Source organism: Tachyglossus aculeatus, chromosome X1 (genome assembly GCF_015852505.1).
Source record: "Tachyglossus aculeatus isolate mTacAcu1 chromosome X1, mTacAcu1.pri, whole genome shotgun sequence".
Taxonomy (NCBI): Eukaryota; Metazoa; Chordata; class Mammalia; order Monotremata; family Tachyglossidae; genus Tachyglossus; species Tachyglossus aculeatus.
In genome coordinates, this window is record NC_052101.1 from 20,464,455 (window position 1) to 20,486,636 (window position 22,182).

The following is a 22,182-nucleotide window of genomic DNA, read 5'->3' on the forward strand; positions in this document are numbered from 1 at the left end:
TCACCTCCTCCAGGAGGCCTTCCCAGACTGAGCCCCTTCCTTCCTCTCCCCCTCGTCCCCCTCTCCATCCCCCCATCTTACCTCCTTCCCTTCCCCACAGCACCTGTATATATGTATATATGTTTGTACATATTTATTACTCTATTTATTTATTTATTTTACTTGTACATATCTATTCTATTTATTCTATTTTGTTAGTATGTTTGGTTTTGTTCTGTCTCCCCCTTTTAGACTGTGAGCCCACTGTTGGGTAGGGACTGTCTCTATATGTTGCCAATTTGTACTTCCCAAGCGCTTAGTACAGTGCTCTGCACATAGGAAGCGCTCAATAAATACGATTGATGATGATGATGATTTAAACACTCCACGGGCCCGGGTGACAACCTAATCTACGCATTGGCCAACGGTGGCTACCGAACTCCTATCCTAGCTGGAACTCAACAGTTATTGGCAGGCACAAACGGCATCGCTCTGCTGTGCATGAATGACATATAATAATAATAATAATAATAATAATAATAATAATAATAATAATAATAATGGATATCCACACCCTCCTGCTCCAAACCAGCAAGACTGCAGAGGCTTCAGCCTGGTTGTGGCTCTGTGCTCTTGCGGTTTAGCTGGACAGACTGAGCTCTGTGATACCTAGATCACCTTCCATTACCGCCCATTTTTGATTTTTGCTCTTGAACCTCTGCTGAGCGCTGAAAATCTGATCCCCTGCCCCCCAAATAGTTCAAGACAGGCCAACCCCAACCTTACTAGAACAGACTGACAGTTTTTAATCCTACTGTAGATAAGGAGTAGGCAACCCCAGCACTTGTGTCACCTGTCTACATATTTTGTTTTGCTGTCTGTTTCCCCCTTCTAGGCTGTGAGCCCATTGCTGGGTAGGGACCGTCTCTAGATGTAGCCGACTTGTACTTCCCAAGCGCTTAGTGCAGTGCTCTGCACACAGTAAACGCTCAATAAATACGACTGAATGAATGAACGATCTTGGACAAATCACTTCTCTGGGCTTCAGTTCCCTTATCTGTAAAGTGGGGATTAAGACTGTGAGCCCTACGTGGGACAGGGACTGTGTCCAACCCAATTTGTATCCACCCCAGCGCTTAGGACAGTGCTTTCAATCGATCGCATTTATTGAGCGCTTACTGTATGCAGGGCAGTGTACCAAGCGCTTGGGAAGTACAAGTCGGCAACACATAGAGACGGTCCCTACCCAACAACGGGCTCACAGTCTAGAAGGGGGAGACAGACAACAGAACAAAACATGTAGACAGGTGTCAAAATCATCAGAATAAATAAAATTCTAGCTCTGTGCAATTGCAACTTGGTTCCTAGACATAGTTCCGTATGGGGAACATTTTAAAATTGATCCAGTCACTGTTTCTTCACCTCGAACAGGTTTCTTTCTGAGGTCCATGACGCCGTGTTGACATTTCTGGACCTCGATTCTTTTTGCCCTTCTGTCTGCTTCTCTAATTCATTCATTCAATCATATTTATTGAGCGCTTACTGCGTGCAAAGCACTGTACTAAGCACTTAACTGTACAGGGATCGTGTCTACCAACTCTGTTGAATCATACTCTTCTGAGCACTTAGTACTGTGCTCTGCACATAGTAAGCGCTTAACAAATGCCATCATTATTATTAGTACAGTACACAGTAAGCACTTAAAAAATAACGCAATTATTACTATTTTCAAAGCTTGAACTCCTACTTAGACTGTGAGCCCTAAGTGAGGACGGTCCCCAACCTGATTTGTATCTACTCCAATGCTCAGAACTGTGTTTGACACCTCATAAAAACTGAGCAAACGCCATTAACGAATTTTTTTTTAAAAAAAAGAATCATTCAAGACCTGCCTTACTGCCTGGGCTACCAAGGAACCAAAGGGAGCATGGAAAATGCTCCAATGCTCAGAACTGTGTTTGACACCTCATAAAAACTTAGCAAATGCCATTAACAATTTTTTTAAAAAAAGAGAGTCATTCAAGGCCTGCCTTACTGCCTGAGCTACCAAGGAACCAAAGGAAGCATGGAAAATGCTCCAATGCTCAGAGCTGTGTTTGACACCTTATAAAAACTTAGCAAATGCCATTAACAAATTTTTTAAAAAAGAGTCATTCAAGACCTGCCTTACTGCCTGTGAGCAGACTGTGACTTCTAGACTGTGAGCCCACTGTTGGGTAGGGACTGTCTCTATACGTTGCCAACTTGTACTTCCCAAGCGCTTAGTACAGTGCTCTGCACACAGTAGGCGCTCAATAAATACGATTGACTGATTGCCTGAGCTACCAAGGACCCAAAGGAAGCATCATCAATCGTACCAAACATTGTCGAAAAGCTGGAAGCATGGAAAATGTGACCCATACATTCCCCTGGACTTTTCTCTTGGTTACAAGCAACCGGATGAAAGGAAACAGATAAATATTAATATCAGAGCACTCTACTAAGCGGTTGGGAGACTATAATAGAGTCCATCATCATCATCAATCGTATTTATTGAGCGCTTACTGTGTGTGGAGCACACAGAGCACTGACCCAAACCCTTACAAAAACAGCCCTCTTACCTAAAGATATGGCACAGTACTTCATGGGAAAGCTGATTCATGTAATCTTTTGGTTCATCTAACTTTGCGGCCTCAGAAATCTCCTTGCTCACAGAGCACGGCTTCACACTTTTCCGTCTGGGTCCCATCCTTGTGACGACGGCGGGGGGAAGAGGCTAATCTCCACTTTGTCGCTTGAGTCCGGCACAGCTGAAGGGAGAGAGGGCAGAGAGAGAAGGACGTGAAGGGGTTCACACCGGTGCCCACATCATTTCCCCCGACATTTCTTGAGCGGGAAACCATCTGTCCTTGGGTTTAAAGGACACTCAAGAAGTGAGGCGGTCGTGGTTTTCATTTTGGTGACTACTGAGTCCGGGAAATCCGGAACGGTGCATCCACGGATCGGTTCATCGCCGTCCCCCCCGGCTACTCTGACGGCCGGTCCAATGAAGAGTAGAGGAGATGCAGCTAAAAGGATTACAAAGGAGTATCCCACCAATTCCCCTTTTCTCAACCAGACGCCATCACGTTGGCATCACCTACGCTTAAATGCCTGTGGCATTGGCACTTCGGAACGCACAACAGTGAGACAATTCCTTACCCTCTAAGATCTTACAATCAAACGGAAGCAGCGTGGCTCAGTGGCAAGAGCCCGGGCTTTGGAGTCAGGGGTCACGGGCTCAAATCCCGGCTCCGCCAACTGTCAGCTGTGTGACCTTGGGCAAGTCACTTCACTTCTCTGGGCCTCACTTCCCTCATCTGTAAAATGGGGATGAAGACTGAGCCCCCTGTGGGACAACCTGATCACTTTGTAGCCTCCCCAGCGCACAGGACAGTGCTTTGCACATAGTAAGCGCTTAATAAATGCCATCATTATCAAACGGAAGGAGGTGCCAGGAATGGGGCTACCGACTCTGTTGTATTGTACTCCCCTAAGCGTTTAGTCCAGTGCTCTGCATGCAGTAATCCCCTCTCCCAGACCCACAGCACTTCTGTACGTAGTTGTAATTTATTTATTTCTATTATTCTATTCTATTTGTTCTGACGACTTGACGCCTGTCCACACGTTTTGTTTTGTTGTCTGTCTCCCCCTTCTACACTGTGAGCCCACTGTTGGGGAAGCAGCGTGGCTCAGTGGAAAGAGCCCGGGCTTTGGAGTCAGAGGCCGTGGGTTCAAATCCCGGCTCCGCCGCTTGTCAGCTGGGTGACTTTGGGCAAGTCACTTCACTTCTCTGGGCCTCAGTTCCCTCATCTGTAAAATGGGGATGAAGACTGTGAGCCCCTCATGGGACAACCTGATTACCTCGTATCTACCCCAGCGCTTAGAACAGTGCTTTGCACATAGTAAGCGCTTAACAAATACCATTATTATTATTATTATTAGGGACCATCTCTGTATGTTGCCAACTTGTACTTCCCAAGCGCTAAGTACAGTGCTCTGCACATAGTAAGCGCTCAGTAAATACGATTGAATGAATGAATTAATTAATATCTGTCTCCCCCTCTAGACTGCTCACTGTGGAAATGTGTCTGCTTATTATTATACTGTACTCTCCCAAGCACTTAGTAAGAATAATAATAATGATGGCATTTATTAAGCACTTACTATACGCAAAGCACTGTTCTAAGTGCTGGGGAGGTTACAAGGTGACCAGGTTGTCCCACGGTGGGCTGACAGTCTTAATCCCCATTGCACAGATGACGTAACTGAAGCCCAGAGAAGTGATATGATATGATAGTCTTTTAGACTGTGAGCCCACTGTTGGGTAGGGACTGTCTCTATATGTTGCCAACTTGTACTTCCCGAGCGCTTAGTACAGTGCTCTGCACACAGTAAGTGCTCAATAAATACGATTGATGACGATTGATGATGATGAAGTGACTTCCCCAAAGTCACACAGCCGGTAATTGGCAGAGCCGGGGTTTGAGCCCATGAACTCTGACTCCAAAGGCCGGGCTCTTGCCACTGAGCCACGCTGCTTCTGGTCCAGTGCTCTGCACGCTGTAGGCGCTCAGTAAATACTACTAAGCACCCAACACATACGACAGGGACAACTGGACATAAATTCCCCCTACGCAACCGCACTGACTCAGCCAAGCCTGCTCTTCCACCTACTTCCAGAACAAAGTCCTGCTCTTGAGGGAGGAGGACTTGGTGGCCGGGCTTGCTGCACCCTCCCACCCATGCTGGCCCCATGTCGGAAGTCCTGCTGCCTCCAAATTAGTGGCAATTAGCTCTTCTGTCCTGTTCCCTAAATCGTCCCCGAAAGGCAAACGGCACAGAGAAAGAGAGGAGAGGGGACACGGCAATGGCGTTGTGGAGAAAAAGAGAGCAAAGAGAGCACTGTGAGTAGAGATGCAGAGCAGAGAGGGCCCAGCTGGAAGGGAGGTCATAGGGGGACAGGAATGAAGGGGAGGAAGACTGTGAGCCCACTGTTGGGCAGGGACTGTCTCTATATGTGCCAACCTGTACTTCCCAAGCGCTTAGTCCAGTGCTCTGCACACAGTAAGCGCTCAATAAATACGACTGAATGGGTGAATGAACAAGAAAGCCAAGGTAAAGGCCTCAGGGCAACAGCATACTCAGAGAAGATGGAAGCAGCGTGGCCTACTACTACTAATAATAATAATGGCATTTAGTAAGCGCTTACTATGTGCAAAGCACTGTTCTAAGCGCTGGGAAGGTTACAAGGTGATCAGGTTGTCCCTCGGGGGGCTCACAGTCTTCATCCCCATGTTACAGATGAGGTAACTGAGGCCCAGAGAAGTGAAGTGACTTGCCCAAAGTCACACAGCTGACAATTGGCGGAGCCGGGGTTTGAACTCATGACCTCTGACTCCAAAGCCTGTGCTCTTTCCACTGAGCCAGGCTGCTTCACACTATGATGGCATTTATTAAGCGCTTACTACGTGCAAAGCACTGTTCTAAGCGCTAGGGAAGTTACAAGGTGATCGGGTTGTCCCACGGTGGCGGGGGGGGGGGGGCTCACAGTCTTAATCTCCATTTTCCAGATGAGGTCAGTGAAGCCCTGTGAAGTGACTTGCCCAAAGTCACCCAGCTGACAAGTGCGGAGGCGGGATTTGAACCCATGACCTCCGACTCCAAAGCCCGGGCTCTTGCCACTAAGCCACGCCTAATGGATAGAGCGTGGGCCTGGGTTCTAATCCGGCTCCACCACTTGTCTGTCGTGTGACCTTAAGCAAGTCACTTCAATGGGCCTCAGTTACCTCCTCTGTAAAATGGGGACTAAGACTGAGCCCCAAGCGGGACATAAACTGTTTCCAACCTAATTAGCTTGTATCCAACCTAGGTACAATTAGCTTGTATCTCCTCCAGGAGGCCTTCCCAGATTGAGCCCCTTCCTTCCTCTCCCCCTCGTCCCCCTCTCCATCCCCCCATCTTACCTCCTTCCCTTCCCCACAGCACCTGTATATATGTATATATGTTTGTACAGATTTATTACTCTTTTTATTTATGTATTTATTTTACTTGTACGTATCTATTCTATTCATTTTATTTTGTTAGTATGTTTGGTTTTGTTCTCTGTCTCCCCCTTTTAGACTGTGAGCCCACTGTTGGGTAGGGACTGCCTCTATATGTTGCCAATTTGTACTTCCCAAGCGCTTAGTACAGTGCTCTGCACATAGTAAGCGCTCAATAAATACGACTGATGACGATGATGATCTACCCTAGCGCTTAGTACAGTGCCTGCCACACAGCAGCAGCAGCCTGGCACGAGAAGCAGCGTGGCTCAGTGAAAAGAGCCCGGGCTTTGGAGTCAGAGGTCATGGGTTCAAATCCCGGCTCTGCCAGTTGTCAGCTGTGTGACTTTGGGCAAGTCCCTTCACTTCTCTGAGCCTCAGTCACCTCATCTGTAAAATGGGGATTAAAACTGTCAGGCCCCCGTGGGACAACCTGATCACCTTGTAACCTCCCCAGCGCTTAGAACAGTGCTTTGCACATAGTAAGCGCTTAACAAAATGCCAACATTATTATTATTATTATTATTATTAAAATGGGGATTAAAACTGTCAGCCCCCAGTGGGACAACCTGATCACCTTGTAACCTCCCCAGAGTTTAGAACAGTGCTTTGCACACAGTAAGCGCTTAATAAATGCCATTATTATGATTATTAAGTGCCGAACAAGTACCATTAAAAAAAAAAAAAGCCACAGAGGGACAAAGGATCATTGGAACCCGGAAACATGGAGGGAAAAAAAATAAGTAATAATTGCAATTCTTATGTGCTCACTATGTACAGCATCTGGGTCTTTTCTTATGCGGTCGGGTCATCTCCAGCCCATAGTGACTCCATGGACAAAACTCTCCCAGAACCTTCCACCTCCAACCGCAATCATTCTGGAAGTGAATCCATAAGCGTTTTCTTGGTAAAAATACCGAAGTGGTTTACCATTGCCTCCTTGTACAGTGCTCTGCACATAGTAAGTGCTCAATAAATACAATTGATTGATTCCACACAGCAAACTCGAGTCCCCATTCTCGACTCTCTCCCATGCCGCGCTGCTGCCCAGCACAGATGAGTTGTGAACAGATACGCATAAACAGATCAGACACAGTCTCTACCTCATATAGGACAATATATGTTGCCAATTTGTACTTCCCAAGCGCTTAGTACAGTGCTCTGCACATAGTAAGCGCTCAATAAATACGATTGATGACGATGATAGGACTCACAATCTAAGTTGGAGGGGGAACTGACATCTTATCCCAAGTGCTTAGTACAGTGCTCTGTACACAGTAAGAGCTCAATAAATATGATTGATTGATTCCCCATTTTACAGATGAGGAAACTGAGTTACGGAGAAGCTGGGTGACTTGCCCAAGGTCACCCAGCAGGCGGGTGACAGAGCAGAGATTAGAACTCAAGTCCTGTCTCCCAAGCGCGTGCTCTTTCCACTAGGCCACCCTGCTTCCTTCCCGGAAAACAGAGATGGGGAAAAAGGTGGGTCAAAGGAGAGGAAGAATTCGAAAGATAAAAAACACAGAGAAGGACCAGAGGGGAAGAGAGGAGTAGCTGGGAATGAAAAATGAGTGACAGAGATACAGAAAAGACTGGAAGTAAGAACACGGGATATACGGAGAAGAAAGAAAAGCTACCAGTAAAAGCAGAGAATACAGATTTAGGAAAACATAGGAAATATTACAGGGCCTAATCCCGCTCCCTTAGTCCCATATGGGACATGGACTCTGTCTCTGAGCACTTGGGGAGTACAGTATGTATATATATATATATATATGTATATATATATACACACACACACACACACATATACACACACACACACACACACACAGTATATAGTATAGAGAATATATACTAGAGTGTATACTATATAGTATATAGTGTAGAGAAGCAGCGTGGCTCTTACCATGGCACACGGTAAGAGCATAACAAATACCACAGTTATTATTATTATGGCATATAATAATCAGTTTTCTTTTATGTTCATGTTCTTGTTTTGTTGAGTGGTTTGCATTATCATGCTATCTTTTCCCTGTACATCCCTTACACCTGTGTCCTATCTGCTATCCTTGCACCTTTCCCCAGTGTTTAGTATAAATCCCATAACAACGGCAATAAATAATAAATGACGGTAGGAGGACACTATTAAATAAAAAAAAAATGGCTTAGAAGATGTCCCTTTGGACTCAGGAAGACATGCACCAGGTCTACAGAATATCAAAGGCTTGGCCAAGAATGAACATGCCCATCAATCCACGGAATTTACTGAACACTTACTGAGTGCACAGCATTGGACTAGATGCTTGGAAAAGTAGACACACACTCTGCCCACATGGAGCTTCCAGTCTAAAAGAACATGTTCAAATGAAAAATACAAATAAATGCCAGAGAAGCACTCTTTCCTCCTAATATGCAGATCATACAAAACCTTCTCCTTGGTTAGGAGTGACGAGATTAAGATAGATTCTTTCTGGTCTACAAACGACAACAAGAGACTTGTACGGTTCAGTGTTGGACTTTTTTTTTTTTTAATGGACTAGACTTTTTCTTCCAAATCCTTATTTACCAACGAAATGGAATTGCCAGAATTATACCCATTTGTAAATTTGGAGCCAAGAGCATGAGATCCCTAAAACCCCTCCCAAAACTTTGGATGGGATGGCGAGAATCAGGAAAGGACTAGCAATGGCTGTACTGTAATAGTAATAATAATAATAATAATAATGGCATTTGTTAAGCACTTACTACGTGCAAAGCACTGTTCTAAGCACTGGGGGGGGGAATACAATGGGATCAAGTTGTCCCACGTGGGGCTCACAGTCTTAATCCCCATTTGACAGATGAAGTAACAGGCTCAGAGAAGTGACTTCCCCAGGGTCACACAGCAGACATGTGGTGGAGCTGGGATTCGAACCCATCAATCAATCAATCGTATTTATTGAGCGCTTACTATGTGCAGAGCACTGTACTAAGCGCTTGGGAAGTACAAATTGGCAACACATAGAGACAGTCCCTACCCAACAGTGGGCTCACAGTCTAAAAGGGGGAGACAGAGAACAGAACCAAACATACCAACAAAATAAAATAAATAGGATAGAAATGTACAAGTAAAATAAATAAATAAATAAATAAATAGAGTAATAAATATGTACAACCATATATACATATATACAGGTGCTGTGGGGAAGGGAAGGAGGTAAGACGGGGGGGATGGAGAGGGGGACGAGGGGGAGAGGAAGGAAGGGGCTCAGTCTGGGAAGGCCTCCTGGAGGAGGTGAGCTCTCAGCAGGGCCTTGAAGGGAGGAAGAGAGCTAGCTTGGCGGAGGGGCAGAGGGAGGGCATTCCAGGCCCGGGGGATGACGTGGGCCGGGGGTCGACGGCGGGACAGGCGAGAGCGAGGTACGGGGAGGAGATCAGCGGTGGAGGAGCGGAGGGTGTGGGCTGGGCTGGAGAAGGAGAGAAGGGAGGTGAGGTAGGAGGGGGCGAGGGGATGGACAGCCTGGAAGCCCAGGGTGAGGAGTTTCTGCCTGATGCGCAGATTGATCGGTAGCCACTGGAGATTTTTGAGGAGGGGAGTGACATGCCCAGAGCGTTTCTGGACAAAGACAATCCGGGCAGCAGCATGAAGTATGGATTGAAGTGGGGAGAGACACGAGGATGGGACATTAGAGAGAAGGCTGAGGCAGTAGTCCAGACGTGATAGGATGAGAGCTTGAACGAGCAGGGTAGCGGTTCGGATGGAGAGGAAAGGGCGGATCTTGGCAATGTTGCGGAGCTGAGACCGGCAGGTTTTGGTGACGGCTTGGATGTGAGGGGTGAATGAGAGGGCGGAGTCGAGGAGTCATGACCTCTGACTCCAAAGCCCGTGCTTTTTCCACTGAGCCACGCTGCTTCTCTATACTATATACTATATACCCTAGCATATATACCATATAGTATATACCCTAGTATATATACCATGTAGTATATTCCCTAGTATATGTGCCATGTAGTATATACCCTAGTATATGTGCCATGTAGTATATACCCTAGTATATGTGCCATGTAGTATATACCCTAGTATATGTGCCATGTAGTATATACCCTAGTATATGTGCCATATAGCATATACCCTAGTATATGTGCCATATAGCATATACTCTAGTATATGTGCCATATAGCATATACTCTAGTATATGTGCCATATAGTATATACTCTAGTATATGTGCCATATAGTATATACTCTAGTGTATGTGCCATATAGTATATACTCTAGTATATGTGCCATATAGTATATACTCTAGTATATGTACCATATAGTATATACTCTAGTATATATACTCTATACTATATATAGATATAGATGTGCATATCTATATCTATATATCTATCTATATATATACTGTACTCCCCAAGTGCTCAGCACAGCGTTCTGCACATAGTAAACGTTCAATAAATACCAATGATTGAATGATAAATGTTGATGATTCACCCTCCGCTCCATTTCCCAGTCACTCCGCCCCCTTGCAGCCTGTAAAACTTTTGGGGTAGCAAAAAACACAGCTTCATCCCCTTATAATTGCTGTTCTCGAAAACGTCTGCTCTAGTCTTAAGAATTTCCACTAAATACATTTTGGTCTTGGGCTGCTGAAAAATGAATCAAAATGGGGGATTGAGAGCCCGTGGAAACACCCTCGTTAACTTGATTTATTGCGCAGTTTAGCCCAGGAAAACAATAACCGTTCTTTTCTATTCCAGATGCACGGACATTGTGGCCTTCGGGAGAGCCGGGGAACGTGCGGCCCTCGGAGCTGCCGTCTTCATAGAGAAATGGTCAATCTCAAATGTAAAAAAGGTGGAAGGCGAGGAAGGTTTATTCTAGAGATCCAGAACTCGCCCTCCATCCTGCCTTGCTTCCATCCATCCCTGGAGCAATACTGCTCCTTGGAGAGGATGGCCTCTAAACCGTAAGCTCCTTGTGGGTAGGGAATGTATTACCAACTCTGTTATACTGCTCAGTACAGTGCTCTGCACACAGTTAGCACTTAGAGAAGCAGCGTGGCTCAGTGTTAAGAGCACGGGCTTGGGAGTCAGAGGTCATGGGTTCTAATTCCGCTCCGCCACTTCTCAGCTGTGCTTCAGTTTGGTTAAGTCACTTCACTTCTCTGTGCCTCAGTTCCCTCACCTGTCAAATGGGGATTAAGACTGTGAGCCCCACGTGGGACAACCTGATCACCTTGTATCTACCCCGGCGCTTAGAACAGTGTTTGTTTTGTTGTCTGTCTCCCCCTTCTAGACTGTGAGCCCGTTGTTGGGTAGACTGTCTCTACAGGTTGCCAACGTGTACTTCCCAAGCGCTTAGTACAGTGCTCTGCACACAGTAAGCACTCAATAAATATGACTGAATGAATGAATGAACAGCGTTTGGCACACAGTAAACACTTAAATACTATTATTATCAAATACCATATAAAGGGGAAAAGAGCCCTCTCTATAATTACAGATCTATCATACATAATTATATATGAATATATAATAATAATAATCATAATGATGGCACTTATTAAGTGCTATGTGCAAAGCACTGCTCTAAGCACTGGGGAGGTTACAAGGTGATCAGTTTGTCCCACGGGGGGCTCACAGTCTTAATCCCCATCTTACAGATGAGGGAACTGAGGGCCAGAGAAGTGAAGTGACTTGCCCAAAGTCACACAGCTGGCAAGTGGCGAAGCCAGGTTCGAACCCGTGACCTCTGACTCCAAAGCCCGGGCTCTTTCCACTGAGCCACGCTGCTTCTCTTAATAGATATATAAAGATAATAGAGACCTAAAAAGCATTTCATTCATTCAGCCGTATTTATTGAGTGCTTACTGTGTGCAAAGCACTGTACTAAGCTCTTGGGAGAGGACACTATAAAAACAGACACATTCCCCGCCCACAACGAGCTCGCAGTCTGGAGGGGGAGACAGACATTAATATGTCCCCCTCTCCATCCCCCCCATCTTACCTCCTTCCCTTCCCCACAGCACCTGTATATATGTTTGTACATATTTATTACTCTATTTATTTTACTTGTACATATCTATTCTATTTATTTTACTTTGATAGTATGTTTGGTTTTGTTCTATGTCTCCCCCTTTTAGACTGTGAGCCCACTGCTGGGTAGGGACCGTCTCTATATGTTGCCAACTTGTACTTCCCAAGCGCTTAGTACAGTGCTCTGCACACAGTAAGCGCTCAATAAATACGACTGATGATGATATGGGCATAGGTGCTGTGGCGCTGGGAGGATGAATGAAGGAGCAAGTAAGCGCAGCCCAGAAGGGCGTGGGAGAACAGAAGAGGAGGGCTTAGTCAAAGGAAGGCCTCTCGGAGGAGGTGTGCCTACAATACGGTTTTGAAGCGGGGGAGAGCAATTATCAGTCCGAAATGAGGAGGGAGGGTATTCCAAGCCAGAGGTAGGATGTGGGCGAGAGGTCAGCAGTGTGATAAGCACCTCCACATCAAACAGAAGCGCCTCACCATTGGCTTTAAAGCACTCATCTTGGCCCCTCCTACCTCTCCCCGCTGCTACAATCCGGTCCAGATATTTCGCTCCTCTAATGCGAACCTTCTCACTGTACCTCAATCTTTATCTCGGCCCCGACCTCTCACCCACGGCCCGCCTCTGTCCTGGAACGCACTCCCTCCTAATATCCATCAGACAGTTGTTGCCAATTTGTACTTCCCAAGCGCTTAGTACAGTGCTCTGCACATAGTAAGCGCTCAATAAATACGATTGATGATGATCAGCCAATTGCTCCCCCTGCCCTGCTTCAAAGCTTTATTGAAGGCACGTCTCCTCCAAGAGTCCTTACCTAAGCCCTCCTTTCCTCTCCTCCCACTCCCTCCTGTGTCACCCTGACTTTTAGACTGTGAGCCCACTGTTGGGTAGGAACTGTCTCTATATGTTGCCAACTTGTACTTCCCAAGCGCTTAGTACAGTGCTCTGCACACAGTAAGCACTCAATAAATACAATTGATTGATTGTTCCCTTAATTCATCTCCCCCTGACCCCCATCAGGCCCCACAGCACTCACGTACATGCCTGTAATTTTACATGAATATTTGTCTCCCCCTCTAAACTGTAAGCTCACTGAGGGGAAGGAATGGGTCTTGTTGCTGCTTTGTACCCTCCCCAGCGCTTAGTCAGTTCTCTGCTCACAGTAAGCGCTCAATTCAATTGACCAACTGATAATAATAATAATAATGGCATTTATTAAGCACTTACTATGTGCCAAGCACTGTTCTAAGCGCTGGGGAGGTTACAAGGTGCTCTGGTTGTCCCACGGGGGGCTCATGGTCTTAATCCCCATTTTATAGATAAGGGAACTGAGGCACAGAGAAGTGAAGTGACTTGCCCAAAGTCACACAGGGTAGGGACCATCTTCATCTTTTAGTCTGTGAGCCCACTGTTGGGTAGGGACCGCCTCTGTAAGTTGCCAACTTGTACTTCCCAAGCGCTTAGTACAGTGCCCTGCACACAATAAGCGGTAAATAAATACAATTGATTGATTGATTCCCAAGCACTTAGTACAGTGCTCTGCACACAGTAAGCGCTCAATAAATACAACTGATTGAATATGTTGCCAACTTGTACTTTCCAAGCACTTAGTACAGTGCTCTGCACACAGTAAGCGCTCAATAAATACGACTGATTGATTGATTCCCAATCCCTTAGCACAGTGCTCTACACACAGTAAGCGCTCAATAAATACGATTGAGTGAATGAACACAGCGGACAATTGGCGGAGCTGGAATTTGAACCCACGACCTGTGACACCACAGCCTGTGCTGCTTCCACTGAGCCACGCTGCTTCTCTATATAATAGTGATGGTATTTGCTAATCGCTTACTTTCTGCCAGGCACCGTTCAGATACGGTATATAAATCTGTCTCCCCCGTTCTTGGCTGGAAGCTCGTTGTAGGCGTGGAATATCACTGTTTATTGTTGTACTACACTTTTCCAGGCGCTTAGTCAAGTCTCTGCTCACAGTAAGCGCTCCTCCTCCAGGAGGCCTTCCCAGACTGGGCCCCTTCCTTCCTCTCCCCCTCGTCCCCCTCTCCATCCCCCCCATCTTACCTCCTTCCCTTCCCCACAGCACCTGTACATATGTATATATGTTTGTACATATTTATTACTCCATTTATTTATTTATGTTACTTGTACATATTTATTCTATTTATTTTATTTTGTTAGTACGTTTGGTTTTGTTCTCTGTCTCCCCCTTCTAGACTGTGAGCCCGCTGTTGGGTAGGGTCTGTCTCTATGTGTTGCCGACTTGTACTTCCCAAGTGCTTAGTACAGTGCTCTGCACACAGTAAGCGCTCAATAAATACGATTGATTGATTGACTGACGATACGATTGATTGATGGTCTGACGGGCCAGGCCACGCCTTCCTCCGGCCCAGTCAGGTCTAGCCCTCTCTCTGCTACCCCGATACAGCCCCGTACCCTGGAGATCGGTACTCGGTTTCCCCTCCCACCGCGACCTGTTGCTGTCACCATGGCACCCCGGACCGCCGGGCCAATTAACTCTGTCCTCCAGACCATCTCCTCCGCTCCATCTTCTCCGGGATTCAGACACGACCCCGGAAAGTTCACCGGTCAATTAAAAATGAGGAATCCCTGCTGCTGCAGCAAATCGGATTATTAATTCGTGCCAAAGCCACTGAGTGTCAGGTGAAGGATGTGACAGACAAATCAGTTCGACTCCCTAAAGTGACCTGCGCCGTCTTGGCTCACGCTTCTCAGAGTTTTAGACAAACCTGATGATGATGATGGCATTTATTAAGCACTTACTATGTGCACAGCACTGTTCTAAGCGCTGGGAAGGTTACAAGGTAATCGGGTTGTCCCACAGGGGGGCTCACAGTCTTAATCCCCATTTGACAGATGAGGTAACGGAGGCTCGGAGAAGTTAAGTGACTTGCCCGACGTCACACAGCAGACGTGTGGCGGGGCTGGAATTCGAACCCATGACCTCTGACTCCAAAGCCCGGGCTCTTTCCACTGCGCCACGCTGCTTCTCTGATGGATCTAGTTAGCTATGAACGTCACATAGAGCCATTAACCCATACATTTCGATAACCCTTTAAACACGTATAGCGTATTTTTCATGGAGAAACCAAATACTTCTGACCCTTAGCCTAATTAGTGCATATTATTAAGATCATTAACTGGGTCAAGAACTGCTCAGGACTACCTCCTTAGAGCTCCTTCAGAGCCGGCCAATGCTAATGACTCGCGAGCAATAAAACGCAAAAACAAAGCTAGTAAAATTTTATCTTTTTTGCAAAAAAATGAGACTCACTCTTATAAAATGTTGTTCTCCTGACTAGGCCATCTAATGAACTTAATTAGTGCTATGAGCCACCCCTAGCAAACACCTTAGGGTGGTGTGGGAGAGGCACCAATCAATCAATCGTACTTATTGAGCACTTACTGTGTGCAGAGCACTGTACTAAGCGCTTGGGAAGTACAAGTCGGCAACACATAGAGACGGTCCCTACCCAACAGCGGGCTCACAGTCTAGAAGGGGGAGACAGAGAAAAAAACCAAACATACTAACAAAATAAAATAGAATAGATATGTACAAGATAAATAAATAAATAGAGTAATAAATATGTACAAACATATATACATATATACAGGTGCTGTGGGGAAGGGAAGGAGGTAAGATGGGGGGATGGAGAAGAGAGGAAAGGGGAGCAGAGAGGGGAAGGAAAAAAAAGTGTTTTTTAATAGTGTCTGTCCATTGGCCTTTTCAGATTCCGGGTGGTACAGACTGTCTGTGAGCCTTCAGCGTGGCTCGGCGGAAAAAGCCCGGGCTTTGGAGTCAGAGGTCATGGGTTCAAATCCTGACTCCACCACTTGTCAGTTGTGTGACTTTGGGCAAGTCACTTAACTTCTCTGGGTTTCAGTTCCCTCACCCGTAAAATGGGGATTAAGACTGTGAGCCTCCCGTGGGACAACCTCATCACCTTGTAACCTCCCCAGCGCTTAGAACAGTGCTTTGCACATAGTAAGCGCTTAATAAATGCCATTATTATTATTATTAATACATCATTCTTCTTCTTAGTATTTTCACCTCTCTTTCATAGCAGTCACAGAGAATCGGGGCAGACGGTCTGTGTCTCATTTGATTTCCTTCAATCTACCCCAGCCCTGAGTATAGGGCTTGGAACATAGGAAGTACTTCAATACTACAACCACTATTATTTCATCCTCAATTTCCACGAGCCCCTGTCATAACGCTATTGTTTCCGCACACTTTCCCGACCCGCTTTCGCGTTTGAACACCGGCAAAAAGCCGTCCTTCATTTCCAAGGGCTTACGACAGTGCTCGGCACACAGTGAGGGCTCAATAAATACGACTGGCTGATTCAAGGCTGCTGCTACTGATCGATCAGTAATATTCACTGGGCGTTTACTGCGTGCAGGGCACTGAACTGAGAGCTTGGGAGAAAGAAATAGAAAAGAGAAGGTGGACACGATCCCAGCCCACAACGGGCTGACAGTCTACCGATGCTAAGACCCTATTCGTGCGTACCAACCAGGGTGGCTGAAAAGACCAACAAACTACGCTTCGTCCATCATTTTCACTTAGTACCGTTTTCATGAAACCAACTGAAGAGTACTAATTGAAGCACAACAGTATAACTTTTAAGAGAAAGGGTTTGGAGAAACTCCTAAATGTGACAACATGAGTAGGAAGGACGTTGACGATGTAAAAATACCACGCCGGAGCTGGAGAACTCTACGAGGCAAGTGAAACTAATACGCAGCTTCATTCTTATCCATTCACAAAATATAATGCATTAAGGCTTCATCAGCTCCAGTGTAGAGGCCCTTCTGAGCTCAAATTTGTCTTAGGAATCGGGAGGAAATATTTTAATTCAAACCTGAACACTCACAAGTATTTCGGGCTGAGTCAAGCCCAGGGTGAAGAACCCATGTCCACTTTATTGTCGATTATCTAGGGCTTGTTCAAATCTGTTTATCCATGCTCACCCTGACTTACCTTCTCTTATCTTCATCTATTCACCCTTTGGCCATTTCCTTTAGCTAGAAGGGCGATGTTATGAAACTCCTTTATTGGTAGGGGAGAAGTAGTACTTGAGACTTCAGTACTGACCTCACTTTAGCATGAAAAATCTTCTCCCCGCTCCAGCAGTCCTTCCGCTCTGTTAGCACAAAAAACCAAGACTCAAAAATTCACTCCTGATAGGGAGGAAATAAAATAGTAGTGTTCACCAGGCATTTGAATTAATAAAAGTGCTCTGGCTTGTAACTTTTCTTAATGCTTCCACTGTAATTTGGGTCACGGTTTCTATTTCGATAATTAAAACGTGGGATAAACTGGAATTCGGACAGACTTGATGCCAAAAGTGAACTCCTAACGCATGCATCAAGAACTAAGCCCGGACTCTTTCCCCTGAGCCACGCTGCTTGGCACATATCCAAGTGTAAGGGTAACAGGAGGATGAGGAAGCAGGGAAAATGAGGGTTTACTCGGGTAGGGCCTCTAATAATAATAATGATGGCATTTATTAAGCGCTTACTATGTGCAAAGCACTGTTCTAAGCGCTGGGGAGGTTACAAAGTGAGCAGGTTGTCTCACGGGGGGCTCACAGTCTTCATCCCCATTTCACAGATGAGGGAACTGAGGCACCGAGAAGCGAAGTGACCTGCCCAAAGTCACACAGCTGACAATTGGCGGAGCCGGGGTTTGAACCCATGACCTCTGAGACTCCAAAGCCCGGGCTCTTTCCACTGAGCCACGCTGCTTCTCTAGGAGAGGCGATTATAATAAAGTTCTAAAGGAAGGAAGAATGATCAGACATGAATAGTAGTAATAATAATTACGGTATCTGTTAAGCCCATTCTATGTGCCAATTCAAACTTGTTTATTGAGCGCTTACTGCAGGCAGAGCACTGTATTAAGCGCTTGGGAGCGTACAGTGTAACAATAAACACAGTTTCTGCCCACAGAGAGTTTAGAGTCTAGGAGGGGAGATGGGCATTAATATAAATAAATTACAGCGCTGGGGTAGATAAAAGATCATCAGGTCTCGACTGTGAGCCCGTTGTTGGGTCGGGCCCGTCTCTATATGTTGCCAACTTGTACTTCCCAAGCACCTAGTACAGTGCTCTGCACGCAGTAAGCGCTCAATAAATACGACTGAATGAATCAGGTCGCACTTGGGACTCACAGTTTACGGTAGTGAACCCCCATTTTGCAGAATGAGGGAACTGAGGCACACACGTTAAGTGACTCGCGCCAAGACACGGCGGGAAAATGGCCGAGCTAGAGTTAGAACCCAGGTACTCTGTCTCAATCAATCAATCAATCGTATTTATTGAGCGCTTACTGTGTCCCAGACATGTTCGTTCCACTAGGCCATGCTGCTTCCCGGGGGGAAGGAAATTGAGGGATTTAGTTCCAGGCCAGAGGCAGGACGTGGGTAAAGGGTTGGCGGCGAGACAGATGAGATTGAGGTCCACTGAGCAGGCTGGCGCTCGAGAAGTGCCTTCTGAACGTACACGTAGCCTCACAGGAATGAGGAAAGCCTCCCATTAAAAGCTCCTAAATTAGAAAATGCTGAATTCAGCTGCGGATTTTTGGCCGGACCGCCCCGAGAACCAAGCCCGCTCGGTGTCAGACAGCGACAGAAAGTTTCCCTCTGCTTAAAGTCAGGAAAATAATTCTGAAACCTCACTCGTCCATGAATGAATTGTCCTGTATCCAGGGAGTCCTTGGCCTGATGGCACAATTAGTTCCTGAAAACTGTGTCACGGCAAAAAGCAAGTTGGAACCAGTTTGCCATAGGACTAATGTTATAAACGAAGGACTGGTGCCTGAAACAAGGTTGCATACGCTGTTTTTATGCAAGCGACCCCAATTTAGAGCGGATTAATGGTTACAGTATTATACTTACATTGAGTTAAAGAGGTTTTGCAATAGGCTAGCTGACGTTTACTTTGCCAGAAGCAAAATGGATCCAATGACCTTCTCCGGTCATTCCACATGTCGCTCGGGTTATCCCGTCCTTCCCACCCTCTTTAAACTTTTCTCCATTTCCCCCGACCCCGAACTTTAAAAGTTATTTCCTTTCCCGCTTTCCCACCAGTTTCCGTGCACAGCCTAGCCGCCTGGACCTCCAGAGCTAACGTCACCAAGGAGGCTCGTGTTGTAAAGCTGAAACCGACGCGCTGGAAAGCTGAAAGGGAGGAAAATTTCGTTCTAAGTAATGTTCACCTTAAACTCAGACCTTCTGCAATTATTTTCTGCACCCTGGGTTTTCAGCTATACCTGCACCCACTGATAAGGCTTCCTGTCAGCGTCTAATACAGATGATTACTATCTGTAGATCCTGCTATCAAATTGGTGCCACTTTACAAGTAGATTCTAATTGTAGGCATTCCCAGGTCATCTTGATAGCTGAAGGACAAATCAGGCCATTCCCTGCCATGAAATGTTTGCCTACTCATAAAGAGCACTAGCGAACCTAATTCCGAAGGAGCTGGACCATGAGTTGGTGCTTAAGTGGCCGAACAGCATTTATTGTTAATTTTAAATTAAGTTACTTGGCCAGGAAATCTGGCAGCTCAACAGAAGGCAAGGGGGGAAGAAAAAGGATATTTTCTGCAATGTGATGGCACGGTAAATTTCGTACAGCAAACTCTGGCATGAGGATTGCAAAAAAAAAAAAAAAAATCCATGTTCTCAACTTCAGATGACAACAGTAGACAACTTAAAAGTAATCACTGTTTTACCGAGGGGAAGGAAAAAAAAAGGATATGTTCTGCAATGTGATGGCACGGTAAATTTCGTACAGCAAACTCTGGCATGAGAATTGCAACAACAACAAAAAAATCCATGTTCTCTACTTCAGATGACAACAGTAGACAACTTAAAAGTAATCAGCGTTTTACCGAGGGGAAGAAAAAAAACCCTACCCCATCTGTCACAAAAGTTGACAACCCTCTCCGCGTGTGACCTCATCCAAGTTCTGTAGGAGATTCAAAGGGGTAGGGAATTTTCAAAGCTCTCACGGCAATCTCCAAAATCCCACTCCCCGGGCACTTTCCTGAAGCTCTCTCTGTCCGCTGCTCGGAAGCTTCAGCGGCTTTTAATCAATCAATCAATCGTATTTATTGAGCGCTTACTATGTGCAGAGCACTGTACTAAGCGCTTGGGAAGTACAAATTGGCATCACATAGAGACAGTCCCTACCCAACAGTGGGCTCACAGTCTAAAATGTCTCACAGTCTAAAATGTCTCACAGTCTAAAATGTTTTAAATGTCTCCTCCTCATCAACAACATAACTGAGTGTTTACCATGTGCACAGCACTGTACTGAGCACTGGGGAGACAACAACAGAAGTAAAAGTCACGATCTCCGCCCTCAGGGGGTTTTCAATCTAATCAATCATATTTTCAGAGCACTTCGTGTGTGCAGAGCACTCTATCAATCAATCAATCATATTTATTGAGCGCTTACTGTGTGCAGAGCACTGTACTAAGCGCTTGGGAAGTACAAGTTGGCAACATATAGAGCGTGGAAGACAACATAACAGAGTTGGTATTTTCAGAGCACTTTGTGTGTGCAGAGCCCTGTATTAAGTGCTTGGAAGACAATATAACAGAGTTGGTAGACACGTTCCCGGCCCACAACAAGCTTACAGTCTAGAGGTGAGAGAGGGAGAATAATAATAATAATGATAGCACTGATTAGCGCTTACTATGTACAAAGCACTGTTCTAAGCGCTGGGGAGGTTACAAGGTGATCAGGTTGTCCCGCGGGGGGCTCACGGTCCCCATTTTGCAGATGAGGTAACAGACGCCCAGAGAAGTTAAGTGACTTGCCCAAAGTCACACAGCTGACGATTGGCGGAGCCGGGATTTGAACCCACACCTGACTTCAAAGCCCGTGCTCTTTCCACTGAGCCCCGCTGCTTCTCTAAACAGTAGACAGTAACATGAACAGTAACACCGATTGGCAGTACCAATCAATGGTACTTACTGAGTGCTTACCGTGTGCAGAGCACTGCACTAAGCGCTTGGGAGGGTACAGTTGGTAGAAACGTTCCCTGCCCGTGACGAGCTGACAGTCTAGAGATGTACGTAAATGTAAGGCGTGGTCGGTGGGATGACATGGCTTGAGGTGAAAGATAAGCCGGGCCGGCAGAGTCGAGGACGAGCTTTAAAAAGAAGGAGGATGGAAGCAGAGAGATCAGGAGGAAGTGCGGGACCCACAGCCCTAACGCTTGGAAAGTTTGGATGGAGGGGCAGGAGCAGAGTCGTGAACTATCCCAGAAGAAAAACTGGCAGATTTTGCCATAGACCGAATACGACGGACAAAAGACAAGGAGGAGTCAAAGAGGACTGGGAAGATGGTGGCGTCAACTGAAAAGGGAAAGTTGGAGAAGCGGGAAAGGGGGGAACAATGAGGAATTCTGCTTTAACCTTGATGACTTTAAACCAGGCAGCAGGACCCGAGGAATGTGACAACGTGAGCGCCGTCCAGGCTGGTGAAGTAGAATAGGAAGTCAACCGCAGTCAAGTAAGTGAAAGGTGAGACATAAAACAGAATTTTGTGGGCTACTAAGGCACGAGGACAAAGAAGAACCGCGTAGGAGGTGACCAGTACGTGGTGAGTCCAGGAAGACAAGAAGGGGTCATGTTTCCAAGAGCAGATTGTCCATGGAGTCAAAGACAAGGAGGGCTAAGAGGGTCAGCTTATTGCAAGCCCACTATAGTTGCTCATGAACTTAGTACAGTTAAGCGCTTAGTACAGTGCTCTGCACATAGTAAGCGCTCAATAAATACGATTGATGATGATGAACTTGGCCTGCGAAGCAATCAATGGTGGGGGGCTGACTGACCCTAAACCCTCATTAAAGGGCACATCTAAGTTGCCGGGACTCTCGGAGCCCAACGAGTGCAACAGTAACATCAGGGAGGCGGCCAAGAATAATCAATTGCATTTACTGATCGTTCACTGTGTGCAGAGAGCACTGTACTGCGCATTTGGGAAAGTACAGTATAGAACTGCTACGCCCATTCCCTGCCCAAAACGAGCCTACGGCTCCACGGTTTTCGGCCTGAAGTT

General features: G+C 46.1%; 1 protein-coding gene across 4 annotated transcripts in view; it reads right to left on the reverse strand.

Moving 5' to 3' along the window:
* The window catches only part of FBXO38 (F-box protein 38), a 73,121-nt gene extending 51,991 nt beyond the window's left edge, over positions 1–21,130 (reverse strand). For 2 of the 4 annotated variants that reach the window (XM_038772228.1, XM_038772231.1), the window contains exons 1-2: positions 17,088–17,131; positions 2,580–2,768 (exon numbers count right to left, since the gene is read on the reverse strand). In XM_038772228.1, the coding sequence (XP_038628156.1) occupies positions 2,580–2,707 (128 nt within the window). In that variant the 5' untranslated portion in view covers positions 2,708–2,768; positions 17,088–17,131. Of the gene's footprint in view, positions 1–2,579; positions 2,769–17,087; positions 17,132–21,104 lie in introns of those variants that run through there. The other 2 variants (XM_038772229.1, XM_038772230.1) reach the window with 2 other exon arrangements.
* Positions 21,131–22,182: the final 1,052 nt, after the last annotated feature.